This window comes from Olea europaea, chromosome 21 (genome assembly GCF_002742605.1).
Source record: "Olea europaea var. sylvestris chromosome 21, O_europaea_v1, whole genome shotgun sequence".
NCBI lineage: Eukaryota > Viridiplantae > Streptophyta > Magnoliopsida > Lamiales > Oleaceae > Olea > Olea europaea.
Window position 1 is genome coordinate 17,145,713 of NC_036257.1, and position 17,426 is coordinate 17,163,138.

Sequence of the window (17,426 nt, forward strand, 5' to 3'; positions counted from 1 at the left end):
ACGAGAAATTTGGGTTTAAAAAGTGACAAGGAAGGTAGGGTCTGTCTGACGTAGATTTTTTTAGAATTATTTTGTGATAAGTGAATTAAAAACAAAAAAAAAAAAGTTAATATGAGTTCATCTGCAAAATTATTTCATTAAAGAAAATGTATAATTAAAAATGAGTTTTGAATAAAATTAATTTTAGAAAATATGTACAAAGCATGGATTGAGTTTGTCTTTGACGTTGTAGCGTTAATGAACCCAGATGAGGTTATTGTCACTTCGTGCCACATATAAGAAATCAAGTGGCCGCAATCAAGTTTTCCTACTTCATCCCTACCAGTGAAAGTTGAATCGATTGTATTCCTACTTTTCTTGCGTGTTTTGTTCTCGTGGACTATAACACAATTTACCGAATATCTTGTCAATAGAAAAGATAAAAGAATTGCAAAACATTAAGCAATAAGATGGAAATATCAAATAAAATTCACAGTAAATAATCAACTTTGGTAAAGAAATATTTCCATTAAATATTGTCTAGGTTAAAAACTCCTTTATACTATAATAGTTCTTAATACAGAAAGTGCTAATTAAAGGAAATGAAAACTCAATAACTTGTGACAGGAACTCATTCTGCCTGACACTGATGTACAAAAAAAACACACACTGAAAGAGTGAAAGCAGTATACACAATTGCTTTGCTAGAATGTTTCATTAATTATCGGATACATCCCGTTCATTTCTCTGAATGATGCCAATCTCATTCTTATCTATAATTGACACCATCGAACCTGACGAAGGACCGTTAGTCGACATGCTTAGGCTTTGGCTCAGGCCTGGGCTCGGATGCTGCCAGAAGTGGTTTCTTATGGCCTTGAATTTCGAATCAGTTGTCGAAAATCCTGGATCAGAAAGTAAATCTTGAACAGCGGTTCGACCTTCAAGCATGCTCACCACTTGAGACATGGTTGGCCGGAGAGTTGGCGAGGCGTTGGTGCATAGAAGGGCCACGTTTAGCATCACCATAGCCTCTTCTGACGAGTAGGTGGATCCCAGTTCTGGATCAATCAGTTCCAGTAGATTACCTCTCTCTTGCAAAACATAAGCCTAATGTAAATCGGGAAGAGCATATTAGTCGTCATTTTACACGTGAAATCGAAATGGCATAAAAAGACGATCTAAGCTAATTATCGGAACCTGCTTTGAAAATTTTGCAGCTACGTTAAAGGGAGAACCGGTCATTATATTATTTTAGCTATCTTCAAGAAGCGATAAAATTTAGCAAATCAAGAGCAGAATATTTATATATTACCCAGTCGAGAAGGTAGACAAAATCTTCTTTCGGCCTGTAGTTTGTGTTGCTTTTACCACTGACAATTTCGAGTGTGACCACTCCAAAACTGTAGACATCTGCTTTATTAGTTAGATATCCACGCATTGCATACTCCGGAGCCATATAACCTCTGCATGCCAAATTTCAAATTAGGAAGACGTCTACTTTGAAGTGCGGAGTTTCAAGTGAGAAAATGTAAACAGAACAAAACATATAACAAAACCTACATGGTTCCTGCAATACGGGTACTAATGTGAGTTTTATCTTCTTCATTAAGTTTCGCTAGACCAAAATCAGATATTTTTGCATTGAGATCTTTGTCGAGCAAAATGTTGCTAGTCTTGATGTCTCTATGGACTATTTTCAGTCTCGACTCTTCATGAAGGTAGGCCAAACCTCTGGCTATACCAAGGCAGATTTTCACTCTTGTAGGCCAATCTAACTTCAGTCTTTTTGTTACGTCCTTTCCTGTCATAAATCATAAGAGAAAACAATAAACTTTCCATTGCCAGTCAGTTTCTTAAGTAAACCAAATGATTTGATTACAAAACCCACCAAAAAGAGCACGGGACAGACAGTTATTTTCCATGTACTCGTAGATTAGCATTAAATGATTTCCTTCAACGCAACATCCATAAAGCTTCACTAGATTTGGATGCTGCGATGCAGATATCATTCCTATTTCATTAACAAATTCACGAGTCCCTTGCTTAGATTTGGAAGAAAGCTGCTTCACTGCTATTACCGTTCCATCTGATAGTAGACCCTGCATCATCAAATAGTATAAATAGACATTAAGGAAGAGGCCTAATGGATTGACAATGTAAAAGTTATTGAAGCTTAGGAATCAAAATTTAATGAAGAAAGGTGAAAAAATTGCTTATGAAACGTCGAAGGCAATCCAACATTAGAATCACGGGATAAAGCGCACGTGCAAGTAATAAATGAAAGAACTGTAGTACCTTGTAAACTGAACCAAAACCACCCTCGCCAATCTTGTTTGCAGGATCAAAGTTCTTAGTCGCATCCTTGATCTGTCTTAATGTAAATAAACCCGTTTGTAGGTCAAGGCCTCTAAGCTCTGTCCATGACGTTATAGTAAGTTTCATCAGAAAATCAAACTTGAAATATATTATGGAGTTACCATTAAGCTCAACTGTCATTGTACTTGAGAAAATGAAATTTTTTTTTCCCAGAAATCCTCCACCACGGTTCAAATCTTCAAGAAAGAAACTACAAGCAGATAATCCTGTTTAAAATTTTTTTTTACGAATAATTTATGAGAAATCAATTGAGAAATCTCTCACATGCACACCATTCCTACATAGATCAGATACATAGTAGTAATTGTTTTTCTTTAAATATACATATAAATACATACAAACTCCTATAGTATTGAACAATCGTTCCATGTTATGAAGAAGCAAATCTGCTTCTGATTGAAGTCTGCTTTGTCATCCATGAAAGGTATGAACTTTCTCATTCTACTTAACATTTTTATTTTTTTGTGCACGTGTATGCAGGGGTGTGGGTGTGAGTGGAGGGCTAGCTTTTTTCACAATTTCCAGACGAAATGGAGAGTTTGCATGAGAGAAGTATGAAAGTAGCGTTGGTTGAAGTGTCATAATTTATAACATTATACTGCAGTTTCCCTGTGGTATTTTGCTTCCTACAAATGTTCTGTAACTTGACTTTTCCATGTGTCCACGATGTCCAAAATAGAACTGGCTAGTAGGGACTCAGAGGAAGACGAGTTGTACCTTTATCTGCAGATATTTTGCCTCCAAAACACCCTCTCCTATGTAAGATGTATAGAATAAAAAGCAAAAGACATGTAGCTCCAGATATTATTCCAGCCACCTCAGCAGATTTAATTTTCCTGTGATGGACTGGAGGTTTAAAATCTGCAAGTGAAAAAGGGATGTTAAAGATCTGTCATGCTGGAAAAGTTAATCGAGTTTAACATATTTTTTCTTCAACTAACACATCTAACGGAAGCCTTAATGTGCATTTGTTGAAGAAGTAGAATAGTACTACTCTTCAACTGCATGGTAAAAACAACTGATGATCATGAAATAAGTAAGATGACTTACTAGGATCAACTGATATAGCTGATATCAGAGGGCCATAACTTCCTCTTTTTGGGATTCCCGTGGTACCTCTTCCTGCCCAGTAAAGATGGATCTTCAGTGTGTGGCTCGTTACAGCTACAGTGAAAGTCTTTACAATGGGCTTACCAGGCCCACCAGCCTCAGCTGCAATATTAAAATCCTTCAATACTAACTTTCCCTACATTCATCGTACACAGTAAAGTTAGTGATCCTATGTGAAGTTGAACTCAATAAGGAAGAATCTGGATTTATACTCTCGTAGAAGCATTTACCTGTAGATATACATCAAATATACGTCTGCCAAGGCTGTTAAATGAACTATCATTTGTGAAAACAATTTCCGCAAAGTGGAGTTTCACAGTGTAGTTTCCATTCAAGAGACAAAGGCCATAGTAAGTGAGAGAGACTGGAGATACACGTGCAGTTCTGTACAGTTCCGATACCGGGGAAGTGACATTATACAGAGCAGTAACATTAGTTTCGATGTAGTTGTCAGCATCAATATCATTGTCCATGAAGTTCCCAGTGCTGCTAAATGCCCAGTTCTGTCTCGAGTAAAACATGGAAGCACCTCTGGCTTCAAGATCATCTTCATACTTTGTGCCATTTTCTAAGATTACATCTTTGCCGCCACAATTAATGTGCAAGGTGAAATATTCTATTGGAATCGACAAGTGGGATAAAAATTAGAATCTATTGAAACAGTTATAATGAAAAGAGTCTAATGGACGCGTCATAGATCTAGAATTTCTACTTTTTAGCATTCCTCATAAAGGACCAAAAAAAGTAAAAAACTTAAGCTTTAATTCAAAATTTGCAATCTTATAAGCTATAGAAAAATAACATAATATGAAGAAACATTAAAGCAAAACCAATTTATTCATGCTAGCTATTGTAATATACAGATTAATAATTTCACTCACGTGATCTTTTTGGATCCGAACATGGAAATTCTTGCTTCAGGCAAGAGTGAACTGTATTGCTAAACAAAAGGAAGGACAGAAATTAATAGTATGGTCTCAGAATGCTTTTATCTTCAAACCAGAAAATCAAACATCAAATATAGATTCCTTATATCACAACAATCACATCATAATTTAGGGGAAAAAGAGAGGCAATATCTTACGATTTATCAGTTGTTGAGGAGTAACTCTCCACCAAGTTTCTGAACCAATAAGAGTAAAACTTAGATGTAGAAATGACTATAAACTGCTTTGTGGATATCATCCAATAAAATACTTACACACTTCCATGAGGGCATTCATTTTGCGATGAGTCTTCCCCAATAAAGTTGTTATAAGAAATATCTCTGCAAGCAAAATTGTACAATTTCATAAGAAATATTCTTCATTACCAGGGAAGGTGAAGTTACTGATAATTACTACTTAGCTTAATTACAAAAATTACTTTGTTTTCATCATATTTATTTCTAAAAGGCATTCATTATAATCATTCATTATAATCATTTAGTTCAACTTTGAGGCATCATCCATTTGAGACTCCATGGAGCAACGGATTACACTTGAATAGAAGAAATGTGGTGCGACGCCGAATTTAGCTGAATCTAAATTTTAAAAAAACAAGGATGTTGAAGAAAGATCCTTACACATTCTTATTTCTCGATAAAATCCACCATGGAATAATCCCATTAAGCCTATTTCCTGTCAAATACCTAACACAAATAACAGTACAAACTTAGAAATAAAAACTAATGGACTAAGAAGTGTGAATCAGTAACGTCATGTACCACAAAGAGAACAGAATTATAAAGGATAAGAACTCACATAAAATCAGATTTCCCAAGATTGATGAAAGATGCTGGAATTTCACCAGTCAAGTTATTAAAACTAAGGTCCCTACAATGACAAAGTACACCATAGAATTAATTAGGTTTGATACCTCTGACAATGCAAGTATTATTCCAAAAGTAGAGCGATTTTGAGGAAAAACTTTATGAATGTTCTTGGAGGTTAAGATATATGTAATATAAATTATTGTGAAAACGCGACTGTCAATAATTTTCCCTTCTAATAATTTCCATCTATGTGTGTCAGTGGGAGTTTGTGTGCACCATAATCTCAAAAGTTTCCATGATCATAAAATAAGTATAGTACCCAATTAAAAAAAATTGTTTATCAACTTCGTAATATTGACGTGCCCAAATCAGTTCTTGAGGTTAAATATGCGACAATAGAGAAGCATTTCACCACCACAAACTACTATATTATGAGGACATCTCCTAGAGACTCTCAATTTCCAAAGAGCATCTTATGTATAATAGAGATCACTTTTAAATTTAGATAACATTTTGGCTCTTCATTTGCTTTTTTTTCAAGAAACATTTATTGAATTTTCCTTATTTTCTGTTTAACATATTTTTTATATATATCAATGGCAAATCAATTCAATTATGATTTGAATAATTTAAAAAGTAGAGTATTGAAATCCATAACTTGTTCTATACATTTGCCTCTCTAAAATAGAAAGCATCTTGTATTTGGAGATGCTCCTAGGAAATAATTGTCAAAAAGTTAAAAATACTTACAAATTTTTTAATTTTTTCATGTCCCCTATATATTCAGGGATCTCTCTATGTATTAAGCAACCCCTCAGTATCCTGTCAAGCAGAATTGGGTTCAATAATCTCCTTTTGTAGATCTTCAATACAACAAACCATAGGAAAAATGATTAAAGAACTCACAGCACTTTCATGGACTCCATACTACTTAGTGGCGGAAAGGTAGATCCTCGACCTGTTAAATCACTGATTCTCCTGAATGTAACAGACGAGCATAAGAAGCAAGGCTGTTATGCATTGATGGCGTGTTTGACGAAGTAGATTATAAAGTTCGTTAAATAGTATCAAACAATTAAAATTTAAGTTGTTTATTCTACTAACTAGTATCATCGTCAAACAAGCACTTTTGGTTTTAAGCACTCACAAGTCACTCAAGCTCGTCAGGGCAGAGATAGATGAAGGGATTGGGCCCTTGAGGGAGCACCCTTGCATGTGCCTGTAACCAAACCTCGAACTTAAACAGCAATCACAAATGAATTTAACTTAAATATCTATGTTTGAGCTCCAAATTAGGAGCTTTCTGAACTTGATACTTGAAGTTTGGTGTGCTGAGAAACATTAATACAAGTCACAATTCCTACTTCAACAGAAAAAGAAAGCTTACAGTTTTTCAATCTGTGCCCAGCTGCTGATGTATTCTGGTATCTTTCCTGTGAAGTTATTGTCGCTTATCCTCCTAAGTTAAAATAAGTAGCCATAAGATGCAATGATATAAGATATAGTTCAAAGTGAATGAAACGGAAAGAATACCTCAAACCATTGTTATGAGAATTAATCAGAATAACATATAAGATTCCAATTATACAAGGAAACATATGAAGTAAAAAAATCAATTGAGATCCCCTCAGAAGAAGCACCGATGCAAGGATGACAAATGAACCATGTAGTACTCACATATCAGTTAAGTGGGTTAGCTTGGAAAGAGCCATCGGCAATTCTCCAGTAAATTGATTTGATGACAAAATACTGAAAAGGCAATATGATAGTAGATCATTAATATAAGATCAAAATTGTATCTATTAATGGAAGTTCACAGAAAATTCAAGAAGTTATGTGTAATAAATGCTAAATTTTTTACATTTTTTGTAAATTGACCAAGCACCCAATATCTGAAGGAATGGATCCTGAAAACTGGTTTCCCTCAAGGCTCCTGTGTATTTAAAAGTATCAAGGTCAATATGAGATTTAGCTAAGATAAGACTGCGGGTCTGGACGAGATAAGCCATTCAAATATATACAGTAACATAATGAAAAAGAAGAAAAGAAAAATGATAAGATTTAAAATTATTAAGAGAAAATTGCGTCTTACAGGTTCACTAGGGTGGTAATTCGGGTGATGACCTTTGGAAATGGACCTGACAATCGGTTTCCCATAAAGGACCTGCAAATTTATCCCCAACCACCAATAACTGGACATGATAATGTATTTTCGACTAAAATAAGGAAGGCAGAATTCATTAAAGTTGAGGGAACAGAATTTACAGATCGAGCAAGCGCATTGAACTCCATTGGGATGGTATTGAACCATTGAGGTAATTGCGACTGAGATCCCTACATAACAGAATAATATAACATCAGATTCTTGGAATATTGTCATTGCAAAAACTAGAGGTACTATTTATCAAAGACAAATAATATGCTGAATTAGAGAATACGATCTTAACAATAACGACTCACAAATTTTTAAGATGGCGAAGCTTAGCAAATTGTCGTGGAACATCTCCCGTAAGATTTTGTCCTTTCAAAGCTCTGTAATAGTTCAATATAGTAAAGTAAGAGACATTACCACAATTTCACCATTATTATCTTGCAATGTAACAATTGAGGTATCAATTACAGGACAGAGATTAAATCCCTTCACAACTCAACATCTGGAAAATATGAGTAACTAATGTAGGTAGCTTCTCAAAGTGTAAATAAATTATCAATCTGGATCTGATCAATTTGTACCCTTTTCTTGATTTTGTCTAAATGAAAATGTCAACTAAAAACAGTGGTACTTTGAGTTCTGATTTCAATTCCGAGTTGCTGTTTTGCTTCTGGGAATCATGGCAGGGGCTTTCGCTCACAGGAACTATCTTTTTCGTTAGAGATTACAATCAAGACAAAGTATTGGCAAGTCAAACCAGCAATATCAGTGTCTCCTTACATAATAAGAATTTCTAACATTCACGATCTTGACACAGATGAGTAGAACTACTTATCCCTCCTACTGTCTGGAAGCAATATATTTCTCCATGAATTGATTTTATTACTGTTGGAATGGGGCCCATTTCTCCCACACCTGACACTCCAACAACATTTGACCACTCCAATGTATACCATATTATGCCAATTGTCATTTATGCCTTTCATTGCTGGCAAGATTAAAATCACGGAGTGTAAATTGGTAGTTCTAGAACTTGTGGTCAATAATTTGGCTTCCTTGAAATTCAAATGGTAACAATTTTCATTAAAATTTTCTCTTAATCAATCTTAGACAAGCACTCAATTCTGTCAAAACAATATTGAACTTATTTAGTGCATGTTTGATTCCCTTTAATTGGAGAGAAAATGAGTTTTGAATAGTATTTTTAGGAGAATGTGTGGTTGAAAGGTAGGAAAAAGTTTTGGGAGAATGTATAGAATATTTAATTGTGTGAATGTACTATCGAAAATGATCTTATAATAAATCTTAAAATAAATTAATGGGAATAAAATATATACTTATTATTCTTCCACAGGAAAAAATAGTAACAAGTTAAGGGCCCACAGATATTAATGAATACTCAGCCTCCATATGTACAGTTGGATATAATAAAGTCAGAGAGTCAACTTCACACTAATTAATAGTTGACTGACTTTTCAGTCCACTGACCCTATTACAGCTGGAAACTTCTGACATGGAAGTTCCAATTATCAAATGCAAAAGCTATCAAGCCCCAGAATCAGAACATTTTGAACAATTGACACCGTATCGTACTCAAATAGACAAAGAATAAGAACAATATGAACACTTACTCAAATTAGTCTGTGTTTTGGGGTGGAGGGTGGGGTGGGTGATAATCGAAGAAAAGGAATACATACATGCTAACAACATGGCAAGAAGAATTTTGATCAAAAGAGCAGTTACAAGTAACAGAACTCTCAATTCCTTTAATGGTGATAGGAATACTCCAATTCCCTTCTCCACTACATGGATCCTGGCTAAAATCCCAGTCTTTTTTACCCAATATTTTCCCAATCTCTCTTAAAGCACTCACTGCATTCAAATTTCAGTTTATTCAGCTTCCCAGAAAATCAAGAACTCAAATCTCACTTTATTCTGCGGAAAAAATAACAATTGATAAGTTACCTTCTTCTTGGTGGAGTCTGGGTGAGGCTGCAACTGAACCAGAGATTGTGCAGAAAATCAATTCAAGAAAACAGATTATGCATAAAAATTTCAACTTTTTAACAAAAACAGCAGTTTCAGGTTGCCTCTTCATACTGTTAATTTTGCTTTGTATTATTCCCTACCTCAATCTGCATCTGATATACAGAGTTTTAGTGCTAATGGCGATGAAAGTGAACTAAACACATTGATGGCTAGACAAGGAAAGTAAAGATAATTGATGTGAAGGGGACTGGACACTACTTGTTTACTGGATTATAATATTTGGAGCTTCATTTAATGGTCTTTTTATTACATGTGTCTCTTTCAAAGAATATTAAACGTGGGTTAAATATATATTTTTATTTAACTTTTCATAATTTTTTATGTGTAATTAGCACAAAACGTCTCTATCTTTCGTTATTTTTGTGGAAAAAGTCCATACCTTTCTTTTTTGACGGATTACATCCTTACCTTTATCATTTTCTTGTGCAAAACGTCCTTCTGTCAACTCTCTGTTAAAATACTCTGTTAAATCAAAAGATAATTAGCACAAAACGTCAATACCTTTCATTTTTTAGCATAATTAGCACAAAATATCCTTACCTTTCAATGTTATTGTGCAAAACGTCCATACTTTTCATTTTTAGCATTTTCACCTGGGTAATTAGCACAAAACGTTCCTACCTTTCTTTTTTGGCGGATTACACCCTCACCTTTATCATTTTTTTTGCGCAAAACGTCATTCTGTCAACTCTTCATTAAAATGTTCCATTAAATCAAAAAGTAATTAGCACCAAAGGTCCCTACATTTCAATATTATTGTACAAAACGTCCATACCTTTCATTTTTTAGCATAATTAGCACAAAAGGTCCCTACCTTTCAATGTTATTGTGCAAAACGTCTCTACCTTTCATTTTTAGCATTTTCACCCCTATCTTTCACCTTTCATTGTGCAAAAGATCATTTTCATCCATTTTTTCAACAAAATGACGATTTTACCATCCTATTCAAATAAAACAAAAAGAAATGTTCTCAATAAATATATAAAACGTATTTGGAATTGTTCCTCGACAATGCATATATGCTAGCAAAGATAGACATATTTAGGTCTATTAGCCGATTCAGTTCAACTTCATCCTAATTATCAATATTCTCAAATGAATAAAATGGATGTGGTCTTGTTGATCGGCCATGCATACGTGCTTACAAAATATACACATTTAGTTCTAGCGGCCAACTTAGGTGAATAGTACAACTCATTCACCTCAACTATAGAGTCCGTACAATAATTCTTGTCTAGCAAAGTTGAGCGTACATATATGTTTTTTTCTATTCAATATTGCACGATATTAAAAATAAGATAAAGTCAAACTAAATTGTAGTGTTCACTTCTGCCTAATCACACACTCTTATGAATATAATAATATATTTAACATGATTAATTAAGCAGAGCTTTGACTAAAAAATAATAAAACAAAAACTTAATTATCCAGTGTGAACAAACTGCAAAATCGGAAGCCACCGACAAATAAATGACAAATATATAAAGCAACACACCAATAGCAAGATGGATAAATATATATGTACCGAAAATGAGTAACTGAATTGGTGCCCTACTCTCACATGCGCGAGGGTCCGAGTGCATTTAAAAATTTCAGTTTGTGGGAACCACCCTCCTATTGTGAATGTAGATAAAAGATTTCGTAAAAGTGTGTAGGTAAATGTAGCATTTTCGTAGCAAGATTATGCCTTTAATGCAAAAAATGATTATAATTACTTTTTTTTACAAAATAATCAGATTATAATTAGAGCACAAATGGGTCAAATTATTCGACCCTACCATTTGTTTGCATGCATAAATTTACGCGTTTTCCCTAATAATTGAAAGGAAAATAAATAGACAGTTTGTGCGTTTATGGACTACTTTTTCCTTGACTACCTTAAAATGTATAAAATAAAAACATTGGTATAAGACAAATATAGATACTTTTTATTAAAGTTTTATTCAGAAAATTTGCAGCCCATGTCTTCATGTTGATGAAGGGGGGGCTCTCAAATTTAATATTTAAGCATTTTATTAATCGATTTTTTAATTTCGTTGCAGAGTCAGTGATGAAGTCAGAATTTTCACGTAGTAGCGCGGTGTGGACTTCGTAATCCCATTAGGTGCTCGACCACCAATACTTCCAGATGATCTGATGTCCAATAACCCTATGCACCTCAGTTCCAAGTGCCAAACATTACTCGACCGCTAGTACTTTCTCATAATCAAAATTGACTATTTCGATAATCAAATATATTTAGGCCCCATTTAATTTTCATTTTTCTCTCTCTTCTTTTCAACCACGCGTTTTTCATTAAAATAATATTACATGTAAATCAAAAAAATTTCATTCACACATTCTCCATCAATCTACTATTCAAAAATTCATTTTTTCTTGAAAATGGGTGTCAAACACCCTCTTAATCTCAAGTACTACTACACAACATAGTTGAATTTGCCGAAATCATAAAAATATACACGAACAATGTTAAAAATCAGGGTCATATGATAAAATATACAGATATATATAGTGTAATTGAAAAAACAGAGGATATTAATTGATTCAAGCTCTTATAAGATTTTCTTGAAGAAGCTGGTTCCAAATATCAGGAATTCCAGGAAGGCACCAGTGTGTACAGTCCATGCCAAGCTTCCTGGTGTTGCCATAAATGGAGGGATGCCCATCACCCCTAAATTGTGACAATGCTGTGATTTTGAGCAAGTGAATAGGCTTCCTCACGGCTCCGAGCACGTCCTCCAATATGCTCTCGGGTAGGTTTTGACCCCCCAGATATGCCTCTGGTGTGAAGGGCTGCTGTTCGCCGCTGCAGTGGTGAAGTTCCGGCTTGCCCCATTGAGTAGCACTGTCGTGACAAATAAGAAAAAAAATGAGGTTCCAATTACATTAGTCCACTATACAGAAAGTCGTACAAGATTTGAACTTCTTTTTATTCTATAACATTTTCCAAACCCGCACAATAAACATGTCAACATAGATTTATGTTACATACTTCCAATGATCGGGAGAGATGCTTTGGAAAAAGATTTTAACTCTCTTGGTGTTGACACTCCGGTCTATCCATCGAGTCATTGTCCTCAAGGCTTTCTCATAAGCAACCATTCTATCCATATCTCTGAGTTTAACTTTTCCATCTTGAATCAAATCCCATCTGCAGCAAAAAATTTAAACACCAAAACTACAAAACACACCAGTAGAAAATTTTACTGATAAATTGGAAAGCTGAAGAAAAAAAAATTAGATTCTCACGGCTGTTTTCTTCCTGTGTGAAGCCACCAGTGCCATGTATCAAAGATCAAAATGTCACTGCCCAACCACTGTTTTGCACTACCATCAACCGAGTTGAGTTTAAGCACTCTTGTTGAGTTTTCCATCGTAATGTCGACTAGTAATGCATTCCGCGAGTACATCAACGTGAAATTGAATTGCTGAAAGAGTTATTCATTGCATTAACACATGCTACATAAAGATAAATTTTAGTTCAATCTTTCTAGAATGGCATTGGGTACAATATAAAGTATAGGGAGACTAATGGGGTAACGAACCCCATCCTCAGCTAAACCAGCCCCTAGTCAGGGGCGGAGCTAGAATTGTGGTGTTTTGGGGGCAAATTTCACAAAATTTTCATTGAAAATTACAAATTATAATAATTTTTTTTTTTAAATCTTAGGCAAAATCTTGGATTTAAAATGTAGTGTGGGGGCAGCTTACCCCACTATTAGTCCACCATCATCCCTAGTGATAGTCTAATGGAGGACGTTCTGCTAGTGTGTAAAGCCCACCTTTCTCTAGAATCTCAAAGTGAGACAGAGGAGGTTTGAAACCATCGAATTTCATATAATTAACATGCTAAATGATTATTATTCAAGCAAACTTATTTTGCACAATGGGTTTCATTTGAAGTCTCTAATTTTCAAACAAAAAGGATATATTTAACGTCAAAGAATGCATAAGTAGATATCTCTTATCGAGTATCCCTTTACTTCCATGTCTTCCATCGCTAGAAATGGCTGGACGACAAAAAAAGACATCTTAATCATATATAAAACTCTACATTTATGGTACATTTACTTGATTGTTAGTACAATAATCAATTAAATAGAGAAGGATTAATCAAACCGGAAAAACAATTGTGGACAGTAGACCCAATTTTTGGGTCCTGTAAGCCGCACGTGGGAACGCACTATGGATCATGCAAGCCAAAGATTGCCATTGATTCATGCTTATTGAATCTCCCACGAACATCATGCGTTTTCCTCCAACTCTCCTCATGAACGCATTCCCATTCCACCTAAATCAAACACCCGACTTGTAAAATCGTTTTGACGTCGTTCGTGTATCGGATACGTGAAGAAACGAATCGAATTAATAAATTTACCTTGGTAGATTACAGTTATGGGGTTGCCATCTATACTTTTGATAACCTTGATCTGGCCGTCCATTTCCCAAGCAATTAAACTGCTGTATCAAAAATGGACAGTTTTTCGATTTGTAGAGAGGATAAGATTCATCAAAAACCCATTTTCCTTCATATAAATGGCAGAATTTGTTCGTTTTAACGTGTGCATGTTTAGCAGAAACATTGAGAACTGTAACTGCAAGAATTGTAAGAACTGCTACTGCACAAGAACCCATTTGAGGAGAAGAAGAAGTTGAAAGGAGAATCTATGAACTGAACAGCTAATTACTGTCGTGAGCGAGTTATGGAGTAGACAGTTGAGTTATTTATAATAATAAGTCTTTTTTTAATTTTAATGAACAGGAATTTAAGGTTATGAGTTGGATTTATAGATAGTGCACATTCTTTTTCTGCGTCGTGAGTGAGTAATGGAGTTGACAGTTGAGTTTTTATTTATTTTAAATAGTAAATATTTTAATGAACAGGAATTAAGGTTATGAGTTGGATTTGTAGGTAGTGAGCATTCTTTTTGTGCATGGTGCTGGCTTGGAAAAGTTCAAAAAATTGCTCAAAATATAGAGATTAAAGTCAATGATTTAACCATATATTTTACTGGAAAAGAACCTGAATTTTTATCAAAATTTGCTATTTTTTTAATAGAAGAATTTGTTAAACAATCCTTCAATGGAGGCTACACAAGTTTTGTATTTCATTATATTCCATTGTTGTAGTAATTTTCAATTTATATCTTTATGTCTTTATTGGGAGGTTGAAAATGAAGTGTGCTAAAAGTTTTTGTAGCTAACACAGACTCTCCTTGAAAAAGTATCACAATCTTTATCATTTTGTAGTCCTATTTATCCTAATCTCATGTTAGTCTCATATTCATACAATTGATTGAACGATCTTATTTATAGTCGGAGAGTTAAGTGTGCAAATTTAAATAGTGTATGTAACGTAGGTTTATCGTTTGTTTTAATTTTATTACACGTGATAAATTATTTACGGTGTAGTCTGTTTGATTTAATAAAAAAAATTGATAAAAATATTAGTTAATTAAAATAACTATTATATATAACCACACATTTTATATGATGCATAGCTCGGATAAACTTTTTTCAAAATCTGTTAATTGTTTTATAAAAAACTTTGTCACACAACCGTTAAATGGAGGCTATACAATTCTTTTTATTTCACCATTTCTCTATTTTACACTAATTTTCAATTCAAATATTTATAATTCCATAAATATATTCAAGATTTAAAACAATAAAACTTTATTGTAGGCTGAAAGATAAGTGTGCTTCTACAAGTCTCTTGAATCTATCAAGGACTCCTTGAGAAGGTTATGATATATATATATTGGATATCAAGTCATAACATTTATAATTTAGAGTAATACTATGGGGTAATTGCAGTAGAGCTCCAAACTTTTAAAATATTAGCAGATTTTTTTCCAAACCTTTAATTTATTGCAACCTCAAACCTTTGGAAACGTTGCGGCGGATGCCCTTTTAGACGATTTTCATCCAAATGTCTGTTAGTTGGCTAAAAATTTTGATTTTGACCATATTTTTAATATTTTTGAAAGGGTAAAATAGTAACCTTACATTTAAACCATTACAAAAAGGTAAAAATTAAATTGAAAAAAAGCAGAAAATTAAAAAGAAAAATAAAATAAAAACTACATCTCTTCAACTTCCCCCAGCCCACAGCCACCGACCACGTCACCTACCATCACACTTCCCTCTTCTCCATCCCTGCACCACTCTACCTTAAAACATGTATATGTGAATTCCCATTTCCCCCATTCCATCGCTCTCAATTTCCTCTCCTTAACAAACACGAAAAATTCGCCCTTTCTACCTCGTTTCCCAGATTCTCTTCATCGATGATATGGACTTTTAAACCCTAACTTATTCAATTCTAACGTGAGTTTAGAAGTTAAAGAGTCAATGGCGGCGTTGTCGTCTAGGAAATGGAAAGAACAAAGAGAAAATGAGCCCAAAGAGAAATAAAAATATGGATGGAACCTCCAAATTGTAAGATCGGATCTCAAAGAAAAGTTCATGTTATTTATTACCTCTGTAGATATGGGCAACTCGAGCGCACCCCCATTTCATGGAGGTTACTCTTTCATCTTCTGAAGGTCTCTATCTTAAAGGTAACCCCTTTACGAAAATTATGATGAGCTTATCATGATGAAGAACAGGCATTGCAGCTATGTACTCTTGGTCTTGCAAGTAGTATTGTTTTTCCCTGCAAATTTGGGTTGCAGTGGGTGATGGTGGCTGGTGGCCATAGGCTGGGAAGTTGAAGAGCTACAATTTTTATTTTTTTTCTTTTTCTTTTTTTGATTTTTCTAATTTAATTTTTAACTTATTTTAATGTAGTAAATGTAAAGTTACTATCTTACCCTTTCAAAATTATTAAAAATACGGTCAAAGTCAAATTTCTTAGTCAACTAACAGACATTTATGTGAAAATCATCTAAAATAGCCACACCGCAACGTTTCGAAAGGTTTGAAGTGACGGGTGCAATAAATTAAAGGTTTTGGGAAAGTCTGCTAATGTTTTAAAGGTTGAAACCTATATTAAAATTATCCCTAATACTATTGATCCTCGTGTCATGCTCTATGGGGGGTCTCGTATCCATACAATTAATGGGACGATCTTGGCTAGAGTGTTAATAGTGTTGATATAAAGGGCATATTTAACGTAAACTTATCATTTGTTTTAATTTTGATAAACATGATAAATTATTTAGACTAAAATCCTATTTGATTTAATTAAAAAATTTGATAAAAATCAAAATCATGGTTAACAATTAATTTGAATCAGATATCTTGTGGGATCTCAACTTTTCAATCAGACATTTTATCTATATTTATTAAAATCTTCTAACAATATTTTGCAAAGGTTAGGTTGCAACTTTTAACATCTCCCCAACACCCTTACAATCACTTTTCAAACCTGTTTGAGCCCATTTTTCAGAACAAATTTGTATAAAAAGCATTGTCAAATAACCTTTTAATAGAGGCTACACAATTCTTCATATTCAATTTATAACTTCATAAATATATAAAAGATTTAAAACAAAAACTTTATAACACACATAAGCCATCACATTTGACCAAGCAATAGATCCAAAGGTTAGGTTGCAACTTTTAACATCTCCCCAACACCCTTACAATCACTTTTCAAACCTGTTTGAGCCCATTTTTCAGAACAATATTTTGCAAAAAATAATTTTTTTCCAAAAAATGAGTAATTAAAGAAAACGTCGGGAAACTGCTGGAATTGTTAAAGACATGGGCAAGGCTATTATTGTTGTTGTGGAGACCCACATCTCTATTAATCCACATGTTGATACCTCCCAAGCTACCTCTTTTCTATCATATCCATGTACGAATAGCCATGTAATTTTTAGTTCTCATCGAGATGGAGATAGTGGGATGTGGCTGCTCGATTCTGGGGCTACTGATCACTTCACGTTTGATGTTGCAGATTTTTCATATATCTCCCCACAACGGCGCAAGAGTATAGCCAATGCAAATGGCATTGTTTCCCTGATTATAGGAGCTAGCACTGTGACTTTATCCCAA

The 17,426-nt window shown here is 34.1% G+C and overlaps 2 protein-coding genes across 5 annotated transcripts; both read right to left on the reverse strand.

Annotated features, from left to right (window-relative positions):
• Positions 1-487: 487 nt before the first annotated feature.
• On the reverse strand, positions 488-9,638 carry LOC111370959 (probable LRR receptor-like serine/threonine-protein kinase At1g07650). Of its 4 annotated transcripts, XM_022992874.1 has the most exons (25): positions 9,339-9,638; positions 9,071-9,245; positions 7,682-7,753; positions 7,487-7,555; positions 7,314-7,385; positions 7,083-7,154; positions 6,899-6,970; positions 6,609-6,680; positions 6,369-6,440; positions 6,128-6,199; positions 5,972-6,043; positions 5,211-5,282; positions 5,033-5,098; positions 4,670-4,735; positions 4,553-4,591; positions 4,350-4,408; positions 3,699-4,084; positions 3,553-3,604; positions 3,409-3,480; positions 3,076-3,219; positions 2,278-2,396; positions 1,871-2,081; positions 1,543-1,783; positions 1,295-1,445; positions 488-1,089 (listed from the first exon to the last, which is right to left on the reverse strand). In XM_022992874.1, the coding sequence occupies exons 1-25, from the start codon at positions 9,469-9,471 to the stop codon at positions 697-699; spliced, it is 3,024 nt and encodes a 1,007-aa protein (XP_022848642.1). In that variant the 5' UTR covers positions 9,472-9,638; the 3' UTR covers positions 488-696. The 4 variants fall into 4 exon arrangements, with proteins under 4 accessions (XP_022848642.1, XP_022848641.1, XP_022848640.1 ...); XM_022992873.1 differs by having other exon boundaries at positions 3,409-3,604; positions 4,350-4,405; XM_022992872.1 differs by having other exon boundaries at positions 3,409-3,604.
• A 2,229-nt stretch (positions 9,639-11,867) lies between these two features.
• On the reverse strand, positions 11,868-14,143 carry LOC111370331 (protein trichome birefringence-like 43). The gene is made up of 5 exons (XM_022992004.1): positions 13,801-14,143; positions 13,542-13,713; positions 12,672-12,850; positions 12,415-12,573; positions 11,868-12,267 (listed from the first exon to the last, which is right to left on the reverse strand). The coding sequence occupies exons 1-5, from the start codon at positions 14,055-14,057 to the stop codon at positions 11,967-11,969; spliced, it is 1,068 nt and encodes a 355-aa protein (XP_022847772.1). The 5' UTR covers positions 14,058-14,143; the 3' UTR covers positions 11,868-11,966.
• Between the last annotated feature and the right edge of the window lie 3,283 nt (positions 14,144-17,426).